A 16,442-nucleotide genomic window follows, 5' to 3' on the forward strand; every position below is an offset into this window, starting at 1 on the left:
CCTCAAAAAAGGACATCTTAGAGTTGGGAAAGGTTCAGAAAAGAGCAAGTGATCAAGGGGTTGGAGCGACTCTGAGATTCCCAACGAGCAGAGTCGGATACAGAGCTCCAAGCTCGTGTGAGGCAGCCGCACTATCCTTCTGGGATCCAAACGAGGTCAAACTGCAGTTGCAGTATATTTAGAGCCAGGGCAGGCTGGGGCGGTTGTGGTCATGCAGACCACCACCAGAGACCAGCAAGGCCCCGTGGGGGGCAGTAGCAGCAAGCAGGGGGGCGGGAGCACCTCCCATGAAACACACGGGGTTCACGGCAGTGCAGTTTGCATACAATCGCACGTTTTCAAAAATTAATTTATTGCTAAAAATGGCATCCCACCTGCTGCACATCCTATGGGGAGGCAGAACACTGCCTGGCTGTGCTCATGAAAGAACCACCTTCAAGCTCTCTAAGGCAATACAGAGAAATGGGTCCAGGTGGGCTTTGAGATCTGTGAGCCTCAGGCTTCCGGAGCTGGAGCAGGGGATTTCGACAGTGGAGACGGCAGGGATGATGTGTTAAGTGCCTTGGGTAGAAATCTGGGCTCCACAGACGATAATGAGCTCCACCACCGGCGCGTTGCGTGTGGCGTTGACCTCTCTCGATGCCAGCGGCATACCCTGCTGTGAAACCACCTGATCCCAGTGCCTCCTGGGGAGTTGGCTAGCTAAATTGCCAGCGGGGTAGGAAAGGAGAGGTCGCGTTTTCCACGTGACGTCGAAAGGCACGTGCAAGCGGCCTCCTTCCTTCAGTACCTGAGCCCATCAGCAGCGAAGAAAACCCGGGAGCTTGGTTGGTTAGAGCGTGGTGCTGGTAACTCCAAGCTTGTAGATTCGATCCCCGTTAGGGACAGCTGCGTATTTCTGCATTGCAGGGGCTTGGACTGGATCATCCCTGGGGTCCCTTCCAGCACACTGCTTCTATACAGTCTTTCCTGCCTGCCTTAGCCACTAAGGAAGGAATGGTGCAATAATCCAATAAATACTCCCTCCTAAATATGAAATGTGGGGCGCAGGTGGCGCTGTGGTCTAAACCACAGAGCCTAGGGCTTGCCGATCAGAAGGTCGGCGGTTCGAATCCCCGCGACGGGGTGAGCTCCCGTTGTTCGGTCCCTGCTCCTGCCAACCTAGCAGTTTGAAAGCACGTCAAAGTGCAAGTAGATAAATAGGTACCGCTCCGGCGGGAAGGTAAACGGTGTTTCCATGCGCTGCTCTGGTTTCGCCAGAAGTGGCTTTGTACGCCAGCTCCCTCAGCCAGTAAAGCGAGATGAGCGCCGCAACCCCAGAGTCGTCTGCAACTGGACCTAACAGTCAGGGGTCCATTTACCTTTTTAAATATGAAATACCTGGTTCAGCTTTGATCCCATCCCACCCATACTATGGCGGGGGTGGGGAGCTTGTGGCCCCCAGAACATGCTGGAGCCAATTATCGAGTTGGGAGTGCAACAAGATTTGAAGGGACACCAGTTCCCCATCCTTGTGCCTCATGACCAGGAAGCAAAAAAGGCCCTCCAAATCTCCACCTGGTCCTCTGAGCTGTCTAGGCCACACCTCTCCCTGACCTGCAGTCACCCCACCCTGTATTTTTGCCTGGTTGGAAGGTGCCTTGAGCCATGCCAATGTCTCTTGCTTGTCCAGATGGAGGAAACAGAGGAACCAGCCTCCTTTCCAAAGGCAAAGTTGACATTTGTTGTTCCACAGGTGGAGCCTTCCTTGCCACTGAGCCTTCTGATGTGCGAGAGGGAAACCCATACCTGTTGAACATCTGCCTTTTGCACACCCCTTAAAACCGGGTCACGAAAGCTATGGTCCTCCAGGGGTGGGCTGCACTACAGCTCCCATCATCCCTGGCAGCCGGTCATGCTGGCTGGGGCTGATGGGAATTGGAGTCCCACAGGCTCCCAATCTCTGTAAGCCACACTGCACCCTCTAGTAGACCAGGGTGTCTGGATCTGTGCGAGATGAGCGGGCTGCAATTTGGTCCCTGGCAGGTGCCTGCTGCGCATCATCCTGTGCAGGCAGCCAGGCACGGCGTCAGAAATCCTGGTGAAGGCAGGATCGAGGTCTCTGAGCTGCAGCCGGCTGACTGCCGTTAACTGGCTGGCTGCTCTGCTGCACTGCTGCCAGTGGCCTCATTGGCGCCTTGCGACAGAGCCCAGCTGTGCTAAGGCGCCAGGCACCCTCTGGTTGCCGCTTCTTGGCTTTCACAGAGGGACATGCCAGCACCACCTCGCAACTTGTCTTCTGCCCTCTTCCCCAGCCCAGCCGGATCACATGGGCAGAGCTGGATCACCTGTTGCAGAGGCCAGTGCTGGAAACACGTGAGATTCTTCCAGCAGATGAAAAGTGTCTGGCAGCTCGGGCAAAGCAAGAGAGAGCTTATGCACCTTTTAACTTTCCTGCAAGCAAGGCTTGCAGAAATTCCCTCTTTTATGCAACTATTAAAGGTGCAGGAGCCCTTGTCCTCTCTGTTCATCTAGCCGCCCAAGTTTTATTTAGATAATTTATATGCCACCTCAAGTCACAGGGCAGTTTGCAACAGGCGAAAAGATTTTAAAGGCTCCATTGAAAACACTTAACAAATTGCTAACAGCAGCAACTGGGTCTCTCCCAATGCCTGCTGAAAAAAAGATGTGTCTTAACATCCGCTTAAAGTTATGAAGAGGTAGTGCCAGAAGCGCCTCAGTGGAGGGAGGGAGTTCCACATACAGGGAGCCACCACCGAAAAGGCCCTCTCCTGTCTTCACAACACCACAGATCTCATACAGAGGAGAAGGAAGAACCCTCTTGACAACCTCATCTGTCCACGCAGAGCTGAACGGAAGAAGTTGGACAATGGGAGACCGTAGTTCTGCCATGTGCTAGGGGTAGGTAGAAGGCAAGTCAGGACCTACTGCGGGTTTTACGGCCAGAAGACAAATTATCAGCTCTCCCACCCCCTTGGCTCACTTTGACAGGTTATTCTCCCATGAGATCTCTGAGTGATTTGCAGGAGACTGGCGAGAGTTTCGGACTGGATTGTATTAACAACATCAAAACCCACAAATTGGCTCTCCCCCCCCCCCAACTGGTGAAATGGGGGGAAAGCAAAGCAGGGTGGAAATTTTGTTCATGGCAGGACTGTGAGTGCAATTAAAACCAATTCTGACTGGCTTAGCACCCTGGTCAGGAGATCCAGGAGTTCTGGTAAAGAAACCCAAAACAGATTGGACAAGCCTGAAAACTGCCCACCTCCTTTCTTTTTGTCCCACCACAAAACATGTAGCGCAGGATTTTGAAGTGCTGCAATAACCTCCTAGCAGAGGGCTTGTCAACCTGGCCCCTACTGCCCACTAGTGGATGTTTCAGGATTCTGGGTAGGCGGTAGGGGGTTCTACGGCATCTGGTGGGCAGTAAGGAAATGTTACCATCAAGAAAGATGCATTAGTGGGCAGTAGGTATAAAAAGGTTGACTACCCCTGTCCTAGCAGATAGCATTATGGGCAGCGGCACTCCTTGGGCAATTTTCAGCTCAAATACTGTTTATTGATGGACACAGGGGGTCCCAGATCGTACCCCTGGCATCTCCCACTGCAGCTGGCATTTCGGACATGTGACTCTCTCACTGCTGTTGGACTGCAACTCACGTCAGTCCCAGCCAGCATGATGGGAACCGGAGTACAACCACATCTGGAGGGCCATTTATGTTCTGCATTGTAGACGGGGGCGAGACCCAAAGCAAAATGAGTACCCCAAATCATCCATTACCGAAAGCCCTTCCCATCAACACCACTTCTGAGAAAACTGGAGATCTTACTTAGTTACCAGCTACCAATTCTAATATATTTACAGCAGCTGAGGTCTATTTCCAAAACCAACAACTCTTCGAGGAGTAAAAAGAAAGACAGGTTACAAATGGTACATGGAATGGTGTGTTTTTTTTTCCTTCAACATTTTCCAACTATTTAGGACGGGGAAAAGAAGTTACAATGCTAGACTCCTTTTCATTTAGTTACATAAATAAAATTTTTATAAATATCTCTTTATAAACAATATATAAATAGCTTTACAACATAAATACATTTATGCGTGACATGAATGTACAAACAGCTTCCTTAGTCTCTGGGCATGGAGCGGTCCTTTGTCGTGGGTGGGTTGTTGGTGTGTAGGATACATATATGTGTGTGTGTATATATTGGGTATGATAGGAAAAGAGCTTTTGGATTTCAAAAACAAACCCACCCCGGACACCCCACCCTCACCACTAACCCCCCCCCCCAAAAAAAATTGCTGGTCCTGCTACGAGTCCTCGTACCAATAGGATAAGCCCAGCCAAGCCTTTTTCGGGTGCCATCAACATTGACCCTTCATGACGGGTGAGGAGATGGCCAAGATATGTCCTTGGGATGGGGTGATGGAATGCAGAATAACCCTCGTCAGTTCAAAGACCTGGAATGAGAAAAGAGGTGATGGATTAGGAACTTCCCAGGTCATCTCTAGGTAGATAGGTTAAGAAGTAAGTTATACATATATATAGACAGTGCTATTTTCCTAGAAAAAGAGGGGCTGGAGCTCACCACAAACTTCTACCTTGTTCTCTTACAATGGGAATGGAACCCACCTGCCTCCTCTTTGGCTTCCTTCCCCCACCCTGACTGTAAGCAAATCCAGCTTTTCTGATGCAGTACTACACATCTTCCAGTGGGCGCTGCGTGACGACAGCCTTACATTTCTCTGTATACAGGAAGATATGGTATCTAGTTTTGTATCTGTATGTAACTGTAAACGGGACACAGCGTATTAATCAAGAAAAGGTCACAGGATAATACAAGAGCTTGTATAAGAGGTAGCGCTAAGTTAACTCTGTCTAGCGGTGTGCTTTCTCTACCGGGGAAATGTTTATCACCAGCAGAACATCGCAGTGCAAGAGAGTGCATTCAGCAGGCTGCTGGCGACGTTGCTGCACAATAGATTGTGTTAACCTGTTGTGCAAGGAGTTTCCGCTAGTGCAGCTGTTGTGTTGGGACTCCTTTGAAGCGCAGTATTATAATTCTAGCGGGCAGAGAACATTGGAACCAGCCCAATAGATTATTCATCAAAGCAGTACAAGACCACGACATAACAATATTAGGAGGATAAGAATGAAAGAAAGTCCCCTCAAGCTAAAGATTTTAAACCTGCCATTACCAAGGCGGTGTCTCACATGCTTAGGGGCTAGAAATTGAACAAACGATCCTGTGCATGCACATGCCCACAGCTGCATATAAAAGAATAATTAGCAATAATTACACTAACTCACATCTATCGCAGTGGTTGAGACAATTAGCAAAGAAAAGACATAGCAAAGACGTTTGACCATCTAAACGGAGGGTTCTTTGTTGGGTTGCCAAGTTGTGGGGCTAAGTGGGCAGGTTTAGGATCCAGTTTAAGTCCCCCCCCCCCACTGGTCCCATCCCACTTTTGGGGGACTTAACACCAGCCTCAGCCTGAGCCCCTGCTGAGCAGGAATGAGCAAATTATGCTGGTTTATCTTTGGCTCAGTCAGATATCCAGTGCATCTTAAACTGCTTAACCCAGCAGATCTTGCCATAGGATTGCCCCGCAAGAGATGTTCCTTTAAGTTGATTAATCATCTGCCTTGGAGCCACAGGAAGGCAGCCCGGCTACTTTGCTGCTCTTTTTGGAAGCTTCCTCTCTGGGGAAGGGCTGGCCAGTCCAAGCCCAGGTTAAATTCAAAGAAGCCTGCGAAGGGAGAGCAGGGGCAAGTCGCTAGCTGGAGAACCTACAGGGTGAGCTGGAAGATCTGTCAGTCTTCCCAAGTATGCTGAGAAGTACATCTATCTATCTGTCTGTTACATGTATATCACAGCCTTTTGCCCAAGTGCTCAAAGTGGTGTGCATAGTTCTCCCCACCTTCTCCCATATTTTCTCCCCACAACAGCCCTGTGGCATAGGACAGGCTGAGAGAATGAGACTGGCACCCAAGGTCACCGGGTGAGCTTTGTGGCCAAGTGGGGGTTTGAACCCCAGTCTCTCCCAGGTCTCGGCCCGATGTTCTAACCACTATGTGGCACTGCCTCTTTTGCTCTAACCCAGGGGTCCCCAAACTAAGGCCTGCGGGCCGGATAAGGCCCGAGGGACTCGTTTATCCGGCCAGCAGTGACCCCCGCCGCCCGCTGCCGCCGCCCGCTCTTACCAGCACTGCTGCGCAACTGCCCACTAAACACCAGAAATAGCTTGTGCGCATACACAAGTGTTATTTGCGCATGCGCAAGCGTTATTTGCACATGCACAAGCGTTATTTCCGGTGCACATCCAGGTCGGAGGAGGCCCATGCACATGCGCATAAGCTATTTCCGGTGCTCCTCTGACCCGGAAGTGCACCAGAAATAGCGTGTGTGCACGTATGGGCACACACTCCCCCACCCTCCGGCCCGCCACATGATCGGCGCTGGAGACACCGGCCCGAGGTGCGGTAAGTTTGCTGACCCCTGCTCTAACCACTAGACGACACTGGCTCTTGTGGCAACTGCGCCAACTGTTTCTAAGCATATAAATCAGCATAGGCACACATCCTGAAGCTCTGTGTCCTCTGGCAATGCACTGGCGCCCCCCTCAATGTGTCTGTCTCTACATAAGAAAAACACAGCAAGGGAAGAGACGTGGAGCAGCCAAAACAGCATGGGGCGATCTGCAACCTCAGCTGAGCTTGTCTTCTCGAAATGAGCAAGTGAGAGCCACTCGCCCATCCATCTGAACCCTCATAATGAGCCCCTGGCCTGGGCGCTTTTCACGGTTTCCTAGTAAACCTGCTGCCGACGCCTGGGAATGCATTTCTGCGCAAGAGGGCTGGAGGAGGGAGGCTGAGCTCCTGGCGGAGAGAGGGGCAGCTCTAGGGAAACCATCAATGTGGTGTTGTTTGCAGCTGGTGCTCTGCAGGAGCAGGGGAATTTGCCCCCGGCCCTGGGTTCAAAGGGGTCGTGCGAACAGCCCTAGCTGGAAAGGAACCTGTTGCTTGCACACCCTTCTCCCGGACCAGCAGCACAGACAGGGGGTTCTTGGCTGCACAGCAGTTGTGGCTTGATCACTCTGTACACAACGGATCCCATTGCATGGATGCCTCACCATTTATGCTCAGAATCCTCTGCAGCTCTGAAGAGGAGGTGGAGCCACTCCCCATGATCCATCCCCGGTGGGTTCCCCCAGGAACCTGGGCTTTCCCCGAGGAGACGCCTTTGGCACTGGGCACTGATGGTTGGGTCCACAGGCCCCCTGGGGTAACAAGAGGAGAAAACCCCACTGCTGGAAAACCAGTTATCCCAAAGGTGTCAATGGCTGTGGCCTTTGAATGAGCTGGGAGGCAGCGCTGATGGGCAGGGGAGTTCCTCCTGTCCATTACTACGTAACCCAGTTATCAAACCAGTTGTTCCAGGAGCTGGCTGGGATGCCCATAGTCCCAGCTGTGCAGTCCCTGTGCCAGAGGGAACGTCTGGCTTGGGCTATGACCCCCCCTTTGTGGTGGGCATCCCTGTGGCCTTTAACCCTTACCTTGATGTTGCTGAGGTCCTGCCAAGCTACCAGATAGCAGGCTGCTGAAACCAGAATCTGTGCAGGATGAGCACTGCTTTCCTCACACTGTCCCTCCACTGCCCCACCAAGGCTGCCAACTAGAGGAGGAAACGACAGGGAGTTTTGACCAGGCAGTGGGTCTGGCTGGTCAAGCAGCTCCTCCAGAGCAAGGCCTGGGGCACCCTTTCAGCCAAGTGGGGCTGTTTGGCTGCCCCTCTGGGCCACTTGCCTGTTGGGATAGATGATCCTCTGCATCCCTTAAAGGTAAAGGGACCCCTGACCATTAGGTCTAGTCATGGCCAACTCTGGGGTTGCGGCACTCATCTCGCTTTATTGGCTGAGGGAGCCGGCGTACAGCTACTGGGTCATGTGGCCAGCATGACTAAGCCACTTCTGGAGAACCAGAGCAGCGCACGGAAACGCCGTTTACCTCCCCGCCAGAGTGGTACCTTTTTATCTACTTGTACTTTGACGTGCTTTCGAACTGCTAGATTGGCAGGAGCAGGGACAGAACAATGGGAGCTCACCCCGTTACGGGGATTCGAACCGCCGACCTTCTGATGGGCAAGTCCTAGGCTCAGTGGTTTAACCCACAGAGCCACCCGCGTCCCTTACATCCCTTTCAACGCTGTAATTCTGTGATTCCCCACTAGCCAGCTCCCTGGCCTCGCCAGCCCCACTCTCAGGCGTGGTGACTGTGGCCCTGAATTCCCCTCCTTTTCAGCACCATAGATGCCACTGCTGCTACTGCCTTCGCCTTCTGCAACCCTCCCTTTCACAGGGATTGGATGCTGCAAGCGTTTCGGGCAGAGCATCTGCCCAAACCTGGCGCGTTCCTGTGGCCAGCTGGCAACCTCAAGAGACACTTGGACATGTCCCCCATGACCTGCTAGTCTCTCCTGCAGATCAGCTCCAGCTCGTTTCAAGGGGGGTCTGCACTAAACTTTGCAGTGAATTGTAGTGGGCCCCTCCACTACAGTTGGTTTCCCCCCCCCCCCACTCTTCAGAGACCCCCACCTCACATGGCTTCAAGTGAACACCCTGGTTTAAAACAGCTCTGCTAAAACTTCGCTTCCTGTGCCCCTTGAACAGCATTCACAAGGCCACACAAATAGTGGGAAGTTCAGAGGGAGTTCTAGCATCCTTGGTGCAAACAATTCTTCCGAGTGCGTAGTTAAGCAATGGAACTCCCTCCCACTGGAAGCCACCGACCCAGGTAGCTTTAAAAGAGGGTGAGAGGGCAAGCAGTTTCTACACGGAGTTTAGCTCAGTTGGTTGGGCATGAGTTGCTTAACCTCAGGGTCGTGGGTTTGAGCCCCATGCTGGGCAAAATATTCCTTTCAGGGGGTTGGACCAGATGACCCCCGTGGTTCCTTTCAACTCTATGATTAATTTCAATGGGCAGCTGGATCAGAGGGAAGCTGTGGGCACACATCAGACACCTTTCCAAACATCTGCTCAGCTGGGGAAGGGGCTGTATGGCATGGGGAGGCTGGTATGTTGGGGAAAGTGGGGCCCCGCCCTCAGACAGCCCTTACCTGCCCCTTCTTACAACCAGACTGAGTTGGCTCTGCCGCCACCTACTGGCAGCCTCCCTTCCTTCTGCCCTACTGGTCACAATGGGCACCAGTCACCACTGTGTATGACAACCCTGACACTGACCCATACACTGTCTGGAACTGGTCCTCTCCAGCCTCCTATTTTAGTTTTTGGCTCTCAGCAGGTGCCTTAGCCATCTTTGCTATGCTGGCGGCAGGCAGGAGGCTCTCTGCAAGGGAGCAAGGGGGATGTATAAATACATAAGGAGCCCTCCCCAAAAAATACCCTTTGGATTGTTTGAAGGCCTAACTATAGGAATAACTATAATTATTTGCAGCGCCTAATTTGAGAGGAAGCAGGTGTGAGCCAAATCTGAGGGCTGTCTTCAGGAAAAACAGCACCCTGCTCCTCACATGTGGGGGGCTGGCCAGTTTTGGATCTGAGGCATTTCTGACTGCTCCACACCCCAAACCCTCACTGTTTTGACCTCCGAGCAAAATATTTAGTTATTTTGTGGTCTGCCTCTCGGACCCCTGCAGATAATTTATGCACTTGCCTTTAAGGAATAATTTGCTCAGATGTTCTCTTTCAATGCCCCAAAATTATTATACACACTCACGTCAAAAGGGTGGATTTGTGGACAGTGCACCAGTATTGTGGAAATAGTGTTGGGGCTACATTGTGTAAGCCTTTTTAAAAAGAAAAAAAGTCCCCTGTTCAAATCTCACATTTACCAAGAACCTGCTATGTGGCCTTAGCTAAGCGTCTATATTTTGGCATCATTCCTGCCTCCAAAGTGGGAACAAGAACCCTGGCCTAACTTAAAGGCTGGTTTTCAATATTATCCTGACATGAAAAGTGCTTTGAGAACTCAAAAGCGCCACATCAATGTTAGATTTATGGCAAATTCATGCAAGAGACGGGTGGGGTAGGAGAGCTGGGGGTGGGGGTGGGGATCACATCTGGCAACCAAGGAGGCTTAGTTTGGTCAGAATCAAGTAAACACTTCCAGAATTACGGTAGTTACAGGTAGGTAGCCGTGTTGGTCCGCAGTAGTTGAAACAAAGAAACAAAAATTCCTTCCAGTAGCACCTTAGAGACCAACTAAGTTTGTTATTGGTATGAGCTTTCGTGTGCATGCACACTTCTTCAGATACACATATTCTTCAGGTATGAGCTTTCGTGTGCATGCACAGTTCTGTGTATCTGTGCATGCACATGAAAGCTCATACCAATAACAAACTTAGTTGGTCTCTAAGATGCTACTGGAAGGAATTTTTCCCCAGAATTAACTTTCAATACATTACTTCTGGTCAACGAACCACCATAGCTGCTAGATGGCCATGGAAATTTGTGTCCCAGGCTTTTTGGACTCATCTACCCATGTGCTGTCTGTAACCAAAGCGGCACATTGGTTGCCAGATGTGAAATAGATGGGCATTATTTCCAGCTCTCCTACCTCACTAGAGGGCCATCAAGGGTGACTAGGCTCTCCCTCCACAGCTGCAGGCAGCAGTGCTTTCAAAGAATTGTTTGTCTGGATTCCAGCACAATGGAAACGTTCCCTTCCTGTGGTTTCCAGAAACTTGTATTCGGAAGCATATCTGCCTCTGAACATGGAGGCAGCACATAACCATTGTGGCTAGTAGCCCTCAATAGCCCTCTCCTCATGAAATTGTCCAACCCTCTCTTACATTTAGGTTGGTGCCAGGGCTGTGTGGGCAGTTCTGCTGCGCAGGGCACTGAGTGAAGGGGGCGACCAATTGGGAAGATCCATTTGGGGGTGCCAAATGTTGGCCTCGCACAGGGCACTATATTAGGAAAGATGACCAAAGAGTCTGCCCCAGTTGGTGGCCATTGCCAATGGCGGACCTCTCAAATTTCAGCGGCGCCCTGCGCATTGCCATGCCTGAGGTTCCGTGCCAGGGGTGCCAACTTGAATAAAATATTGGGGGGGGGGAGGACAGGGAAGCCCCGCTGCGCAGAACTGATTACATGACGCAGTGTGTGCGCACCATTTGGATGACGATGCCCTTCAACTTTGGGGCAGCCTGGCCCACTCAAATATTTTAGGGGAGGGGCGAAGACCCCCATGTCACCAGGGAGTTGGCTCCCAGGCTCCGTGCCCAGTGCAGCAGAGCTGGGAGCGCTCCTCTAAATTCTTCTCTGATATCACTGCCTCCTGTGGAAAGGAGTTCTGTAGATTAACTACGGGCTGCGAGAAGAAGGAAGGGGAGAACCACGTGCGCCCCCTCGAGCTACTGGGAGGGAAAGGTGGGGTACAAGTGAAACACACAGACAGACAGACGGACAGACAAGGAGGGGGTTTGAGGCGCTGAAAGTTAGAGCGCTCTCATTTTTGCGCTAGCGTTAAAACGAGCGCCGTCTCGGTTTAGGATGGACGGCAGCGCGCGCTGTCTACTTACCGCCGCTAGGTGTCGCCCGCAGGCCGCCTCGACGGCTCAGCAGCCCAGGCCGCTAATGGTGCCGATGCGGTCCAGCTTGAGGCCGAAGCAACTCTTGGTGGAGCCCTTCTTGGAGGGGTTTTTGAAGCGCCGCGACCCTCCTCCGCCGCCGCCGCCTCCTCCTCCGCCGGCGTGGTGCTCCGGGTGCGCCCCCCGCGCCCAGGTGGCCCGCGACTGCTTGGTGTCGGTGCGCAGGTCCCGCATGAGCCTCGACGACGACGACGAGCCTTTGCCCTTCTGCTGCGACGAGGAGCCCTGCTTTCCGCCGCCGCTCCGCGCACCGCCCGCCGCGGGCCCCGACGACGCCTCCAGCAGCTCCGCCAGTTCGCGCCCCAGCGCCGCCAAGCTGCCCGACGGACCCTGCGCGGAGGAAGCGAGATAGAGGGGTGAGCGGGGTGCAAGTGGAGGGAAGGAGGGGCAGAGCAGCCCCACTGCAGCAGCAGGAAATAACAGCCCAGATGGTTTCTCCACTCGGCTCAGCCTGGCCGCCCCCTCGAGGAACCTCGGATTGCCCCGGGCTGCGGGGAGAGCGATGGCAGGAGGAGGAGGGCCGGGTCGGTGCGGGTGAGAACGGCGCTCCCATCAGGACGCACTTGCGCACCCCAACAGGAGGAGATTCCTGCCACCCCAGGGAGTCCCCTCGAGGAATATCCCCCGTCCTGGGGACTGGGAGGACGGCGAATTGGGCAGGTGGCATCGGACCCTCCTTCCCATTTGTCAAGCCCACCTCGCCACCTCAGCCTCAGGCCAAGAGGACTGTCCGGGTCACAAGTTTATTCGGGGAGAAGGAAGAGAAACGACAACGCGGAGTGGGGGCGGGGGGGCTGGAGGGGCGAGGAGGAAATGCCGGTCGGAAGGGGTTTTTCTTTGGGATCAGATCTCCCCAGATCAGACCTCCCCGACCCGATACAAAGTAGCCTAGATCACGAGTTTCACTTGGGAGAATGGTTCATGGAATCGCAGAGTTGGAAGGGACCTCGAGGGTCATCCAGTCTAACCCTCAGCGATGCAGGAATCACAGCGCCTGCTTGGCCGGTGAAGAGAACTGGGGGTCTCCTCCAGGAAAGCTCCCCCTTCCTTTTCTCTCTCCTCCGCCAGGGACAAGGACCCCCTCACCATTTCCACTATCTCCACAAGAACACCCACCTTCGGTCCCCCTTCAGCGCTTCCCCTCCGAAGGCGCGCCCGGCGCCCGGCGGGTCTCCCAGCTCCCCGCCCCGTCTGCTTCTCCTTCTAGGGGGGGGGGGTCGAATCTTCCGCTCTATTTCCCTAGCGCCTCACCCCAAGGAGAGGCTCCTCTCCGCGGGCACGGAGCTCGGAAGCCGCCCCGTCGCCGCTTGCCTGGACGCCCTCCCCTCTCCCTCTCAGCACCACGGGGCGATGGAGAGCAGCCGGCGGCAGCTGGAGTCGCCGACCCACCTACCCGGCCTGAAAGGAGGACGGCGGAGAGAGTGAGGGGCGTCCCTCTCATTCAGCCCTTCCTGCCCCACTCCCAGCAGAAGCCACCCCGGGCTGGACCGTCCGCCCCGTCGGGGATGCAAGAGGCAGGGGTACGCGGGCGAGAGGGATCCCGCTTCTACAGCCCAGGCAAGATCGCGCCCGCTGACTCCAGAAAGTTATCCGGACGTCAGCTCTGCCCGTCAAAAGGCAGGAGACGACAGCCACTCTTTCAGCCAGCCACTCCAGAAAGCGGGGCAACTGAATCCGGATTAAGGTTTCTGTGAGGACTCCGGCAGACCTCGCTTCTGTTCCTCTCCAGCCACCTCTCCTCACCTCATCCCGAATCTACCCTTCCGTCTATCCTTTCCCTCCCAGTCCCGAAGCTTCCAGGGATCGCCTCCGACGGAGAGGCAGCCCGGGACCTTTCCCGTCGAATCTCCCCGCGCCGCCTTACCTTCTGCAGGTTCTGGGGAGCCGGCTTCGCCTCCAGCGCCAGGGCGAGCAGGGCGAGGAAGAGTCCGCAAGCCACGACGTGAGAGATGTACATCCTGGACCGGGCGCCGGGAGAAGAGAAGGGGAGAAGGGGAAGGAGCAGAAGAGCGCGGGAAGGAGACTCGGGAGGCGGCGGCGGGACGGGAGTCCCCTCGACGGCAAGGCGAGCGCAGCGGCGGAGGATCGACGGCCGGCCAGGCGCGCAGGCTGCAGGCTGTGTCCGTGGGCGGCGCGTCTGCAGATCAACCTCTCTCTCTCTCCTTCGACGGCCAGAACCGATTGTAGCGCCGGGATGGCCCTCGGCCCTTTATAACCAACCTGCGGGGTGATGTCATCCTCCGCCTCACTCGCACGCGCGCGCGGGGCGGGGGGGGGGGAGGTGAAAGAGAAGCCGCGATCCCGGAGGTGGATTTCGCGCTTCTCACTCGATGGGGCGCACGGCGATTCTCGCTGGACGGAGAGCCTTTGGGTTACTAACCTGCAGCGCGTGGTTAGTAGAATACAATGGACGGGTGTTCGTGTGCATGGAATACGAGTTGTGGAGGTGAAACGGCCGCGCGCGGGGGGGACTTTAGGGAGCAGGCGGGCACATCCTGGTGGTGGTGGTGGGGCGCTCTGCAGAGATGCCCCCCCCCCTCAGCACCTGTAGGCTTGCAACGCGTGGGAGATCAGCACCGAAGACCCCGCACAGACTAGTGCAAACTTGTAATCACTCTCACAGACACGTGTCATCATCACACGCGTACACGTGTCTCTCCAGAAATAACGTTGCTGCTTCCTACCTCCGGAGAACACATTGGTGGAGGTTGATTTAAGTGAGTGGGGGGGAGGGTTGTTTGATTTTTAGATTTAGGAGGATGGGACACACCGCAACACACATCAGATTGAAGCGTGCACAAAGTTCTTCTCTTCAGACTTTCGTCTGAAAGCCCACGGGTGAACCATTTTGAAACGGAGTCTCGGGGCGGCGTAATTTGTCAGCTAGAACTGTCGCTTTGGGCGCTTGGGCTCCGAAGGCGGCAGCTTGGACTGCCCCCTCGGGGATCCGGGAGAGAAGGCGGTGAGATCCCCCTCCGCTGCTAACCGAGAAAGAGCTGGCGAGGCTGGGACTTCACCCGCGAAAAGCCTCCCGCGCGAGAGACGCGTGAGACGGGCAGGTTCTTGAAGACTGGCAGCCGAAACTCAGCATGCAAAGTTAGGTATGCAAGCAAGCAAGAAAGCAAGAAGCAGCCGCGTGTATCTAACAAGCAAGCTCGCGTACCAATGCTCGGGGAGCTGGTGTTGGAGTTCCACGCCTGATTGTGTACATACACACAGGCACACGCATGTATGGCTTGGTATATCTATCTATCTATCTATCTATCTATCTATCTATCTATCTATCTATCATCTATCTATCTATCATCTATCTATCATCTATCTATCTATCTATCTATCTATCTATCATCTATCATCTATCATCTATCATCTATCATCTATCTATCATCTATCATCTATCATCTATCTATCATCTATCTATCTATATCTATATCTATCTATCTATATCTATCTATCATCTATCATCTATCATCTATCATCTATCATCTATCTATCTATCTATCATCTATCTATCTATCATCTATCTATCTATCTATCTATCTATCATCTATCTATATCTATCTATCTATCTATCTATCTATCTATCTATCTATCAATCTATCATCTATCTATCTATCATCTATATCTATCTATCTATATCTATCTATCTATCTATCATCTATCATCTATCATCTATCATCTATCATCTATCTATCTATCATCTATCTATCTATCTATATCTATCTATCTATCTATCTATCTATCATCTATCTATCTATCTATCATCTATCTATCTATCTCTATCTATCTATCATCTATCTATCTATCATCTATCTATCTATCATCTATCTATCTATCTCTATCTATCTATCTATATCTATCTATCTATCTATCTATCTATCTATCTATCATCTATCTATCTATCATCTATCTATCTATCTATCTATCTATCTCTATCTATCTATCTATCTATCTATCTATCTATCTATCTATCTATCTATCATCTATCTATCTATCATCTATCTATCCATCTATCATCTCCCCTATATTTAGGGGAGTGAGGTATGAGGGTCTTGTGGCATTTCTGTGCCTGTGTGTCCACACCCAGTGGTGGGAGAGGGGTTTAAAGGATCTCTCCCTCCTCCACAGATACAAGAGCATAACTGGATTGACTCTCCCGTTGTCATTTTCTTCTTGCTACTCTCTCCCCAGATTTGGGTTAGGGATGCAGGGGTGGGGGATCTAACCCCTTCCTCTGGGTCTTTTCTGGCCGTGATCCGAATTGTCCCATTTCATGACTGCTATGGGGAGGATCAGTCGCTGCTGCCACGGAGCTGCAGCTTGATTTCCACTCCCCACTTCACTCTCCAGGCAGGACCCCTTCCAGCCCCTCACATAAAGACACCACCTCTCCCCATCAGAATTAACACACACTTAAAAGGTTCCGTTATAAGCTGGTTTGAGACTTTAGCCGTCGCCCAAAATGGGCAGCAGAATCAAAGTGGATTTGCAACATTAGAGGGAAACGGGATGGGGAGGGCAGAGGAAAACAAGCAACCAATGTTGTCGTTTCATTTGCTCATCAACTGAAATCACCCACTGCTTTGGCATCTTCCCCCACCTCTTCACCTCCCTTTACCTGCACTTAGAATGATACCTGATTTCCCCGCCCTTTATTCTGCGGGACCTTGTCACCTTGGAGTCCACTTTATCTGACAAAACAAGACTGCAGATTCTCTGTGTGTGTCTTTTAGGGTGTACGACTATAAGACCCATTGGCAGACCAACTCTGCAGTACAAAGATGTCTGCAAACATGAGATGTCTGCAAACTTGCAGGTGTCCACAG

At 52.7% G+C, this 16,442-nt stretch overlaps 1 protein-coding gene across 1 annotated transcript; it reads right to left on the reverse strand.

Moving 5' to 3' along the window:
* Positions 1–3,834: 3,834 nt before the first annotated feature.
* On the reverse strand, positions 3,835–13,788 carry NPPC (natriuretic peptide C). The gene is made up of 3 exons (XM_081192059.1): positions 13,481–13,788; positions 11,548–11,946; positions 3,835–4,462 (listed from the first exon to the last, which is right to left on the reverse strand). Exons 1-2 carry the CDS (start codon positions 13,571–13,573, stop codon positions 11,584–11,586), a joined length of 456 nt encoding a protein of 151 aa, XP_081048185.1. The 5' UTR covers positions 13,574–13,788; the 3' UTR covers positions 3,835–4,462; positions 11,548–11,583.
* Between the last annotated feature and the right edge of the window lie 2,654 nt (positions 13,789–16,442).

The sequence above is a fragment of the Podarcis bocagei genome, assembly GCF_964188305.1.
Source record: "Podarcis bocagei genome assembly, chromosome: 4".
In the NCBI taxonomy this organism is placed as follows: Eukaryota; Metazoa; Chordata; class Lepidosauria; order Squamata; family Lacertidae; genus Podarcis; species Podarcis bocagei.

What these genes read in the sequence shown, in the direction of transcription:
- NPPC (XM_081192059.1), bottom strand. Translation starts at nt 13,573, where the DNA reads ATGTACATCTCTCACGTCGTGGCTTGCGGACTCTTCCTCGCCCTGCTC. An exon ending in CTCCCCAGAACCTGCAGAAG is followed by an intron (nt 11,947 to 13,480) that starts GTAAGGCGGCGC and finishes TCCTCCGCGCAG; the next exon opens with GGTCCGTCGGGCAGCTTGGC.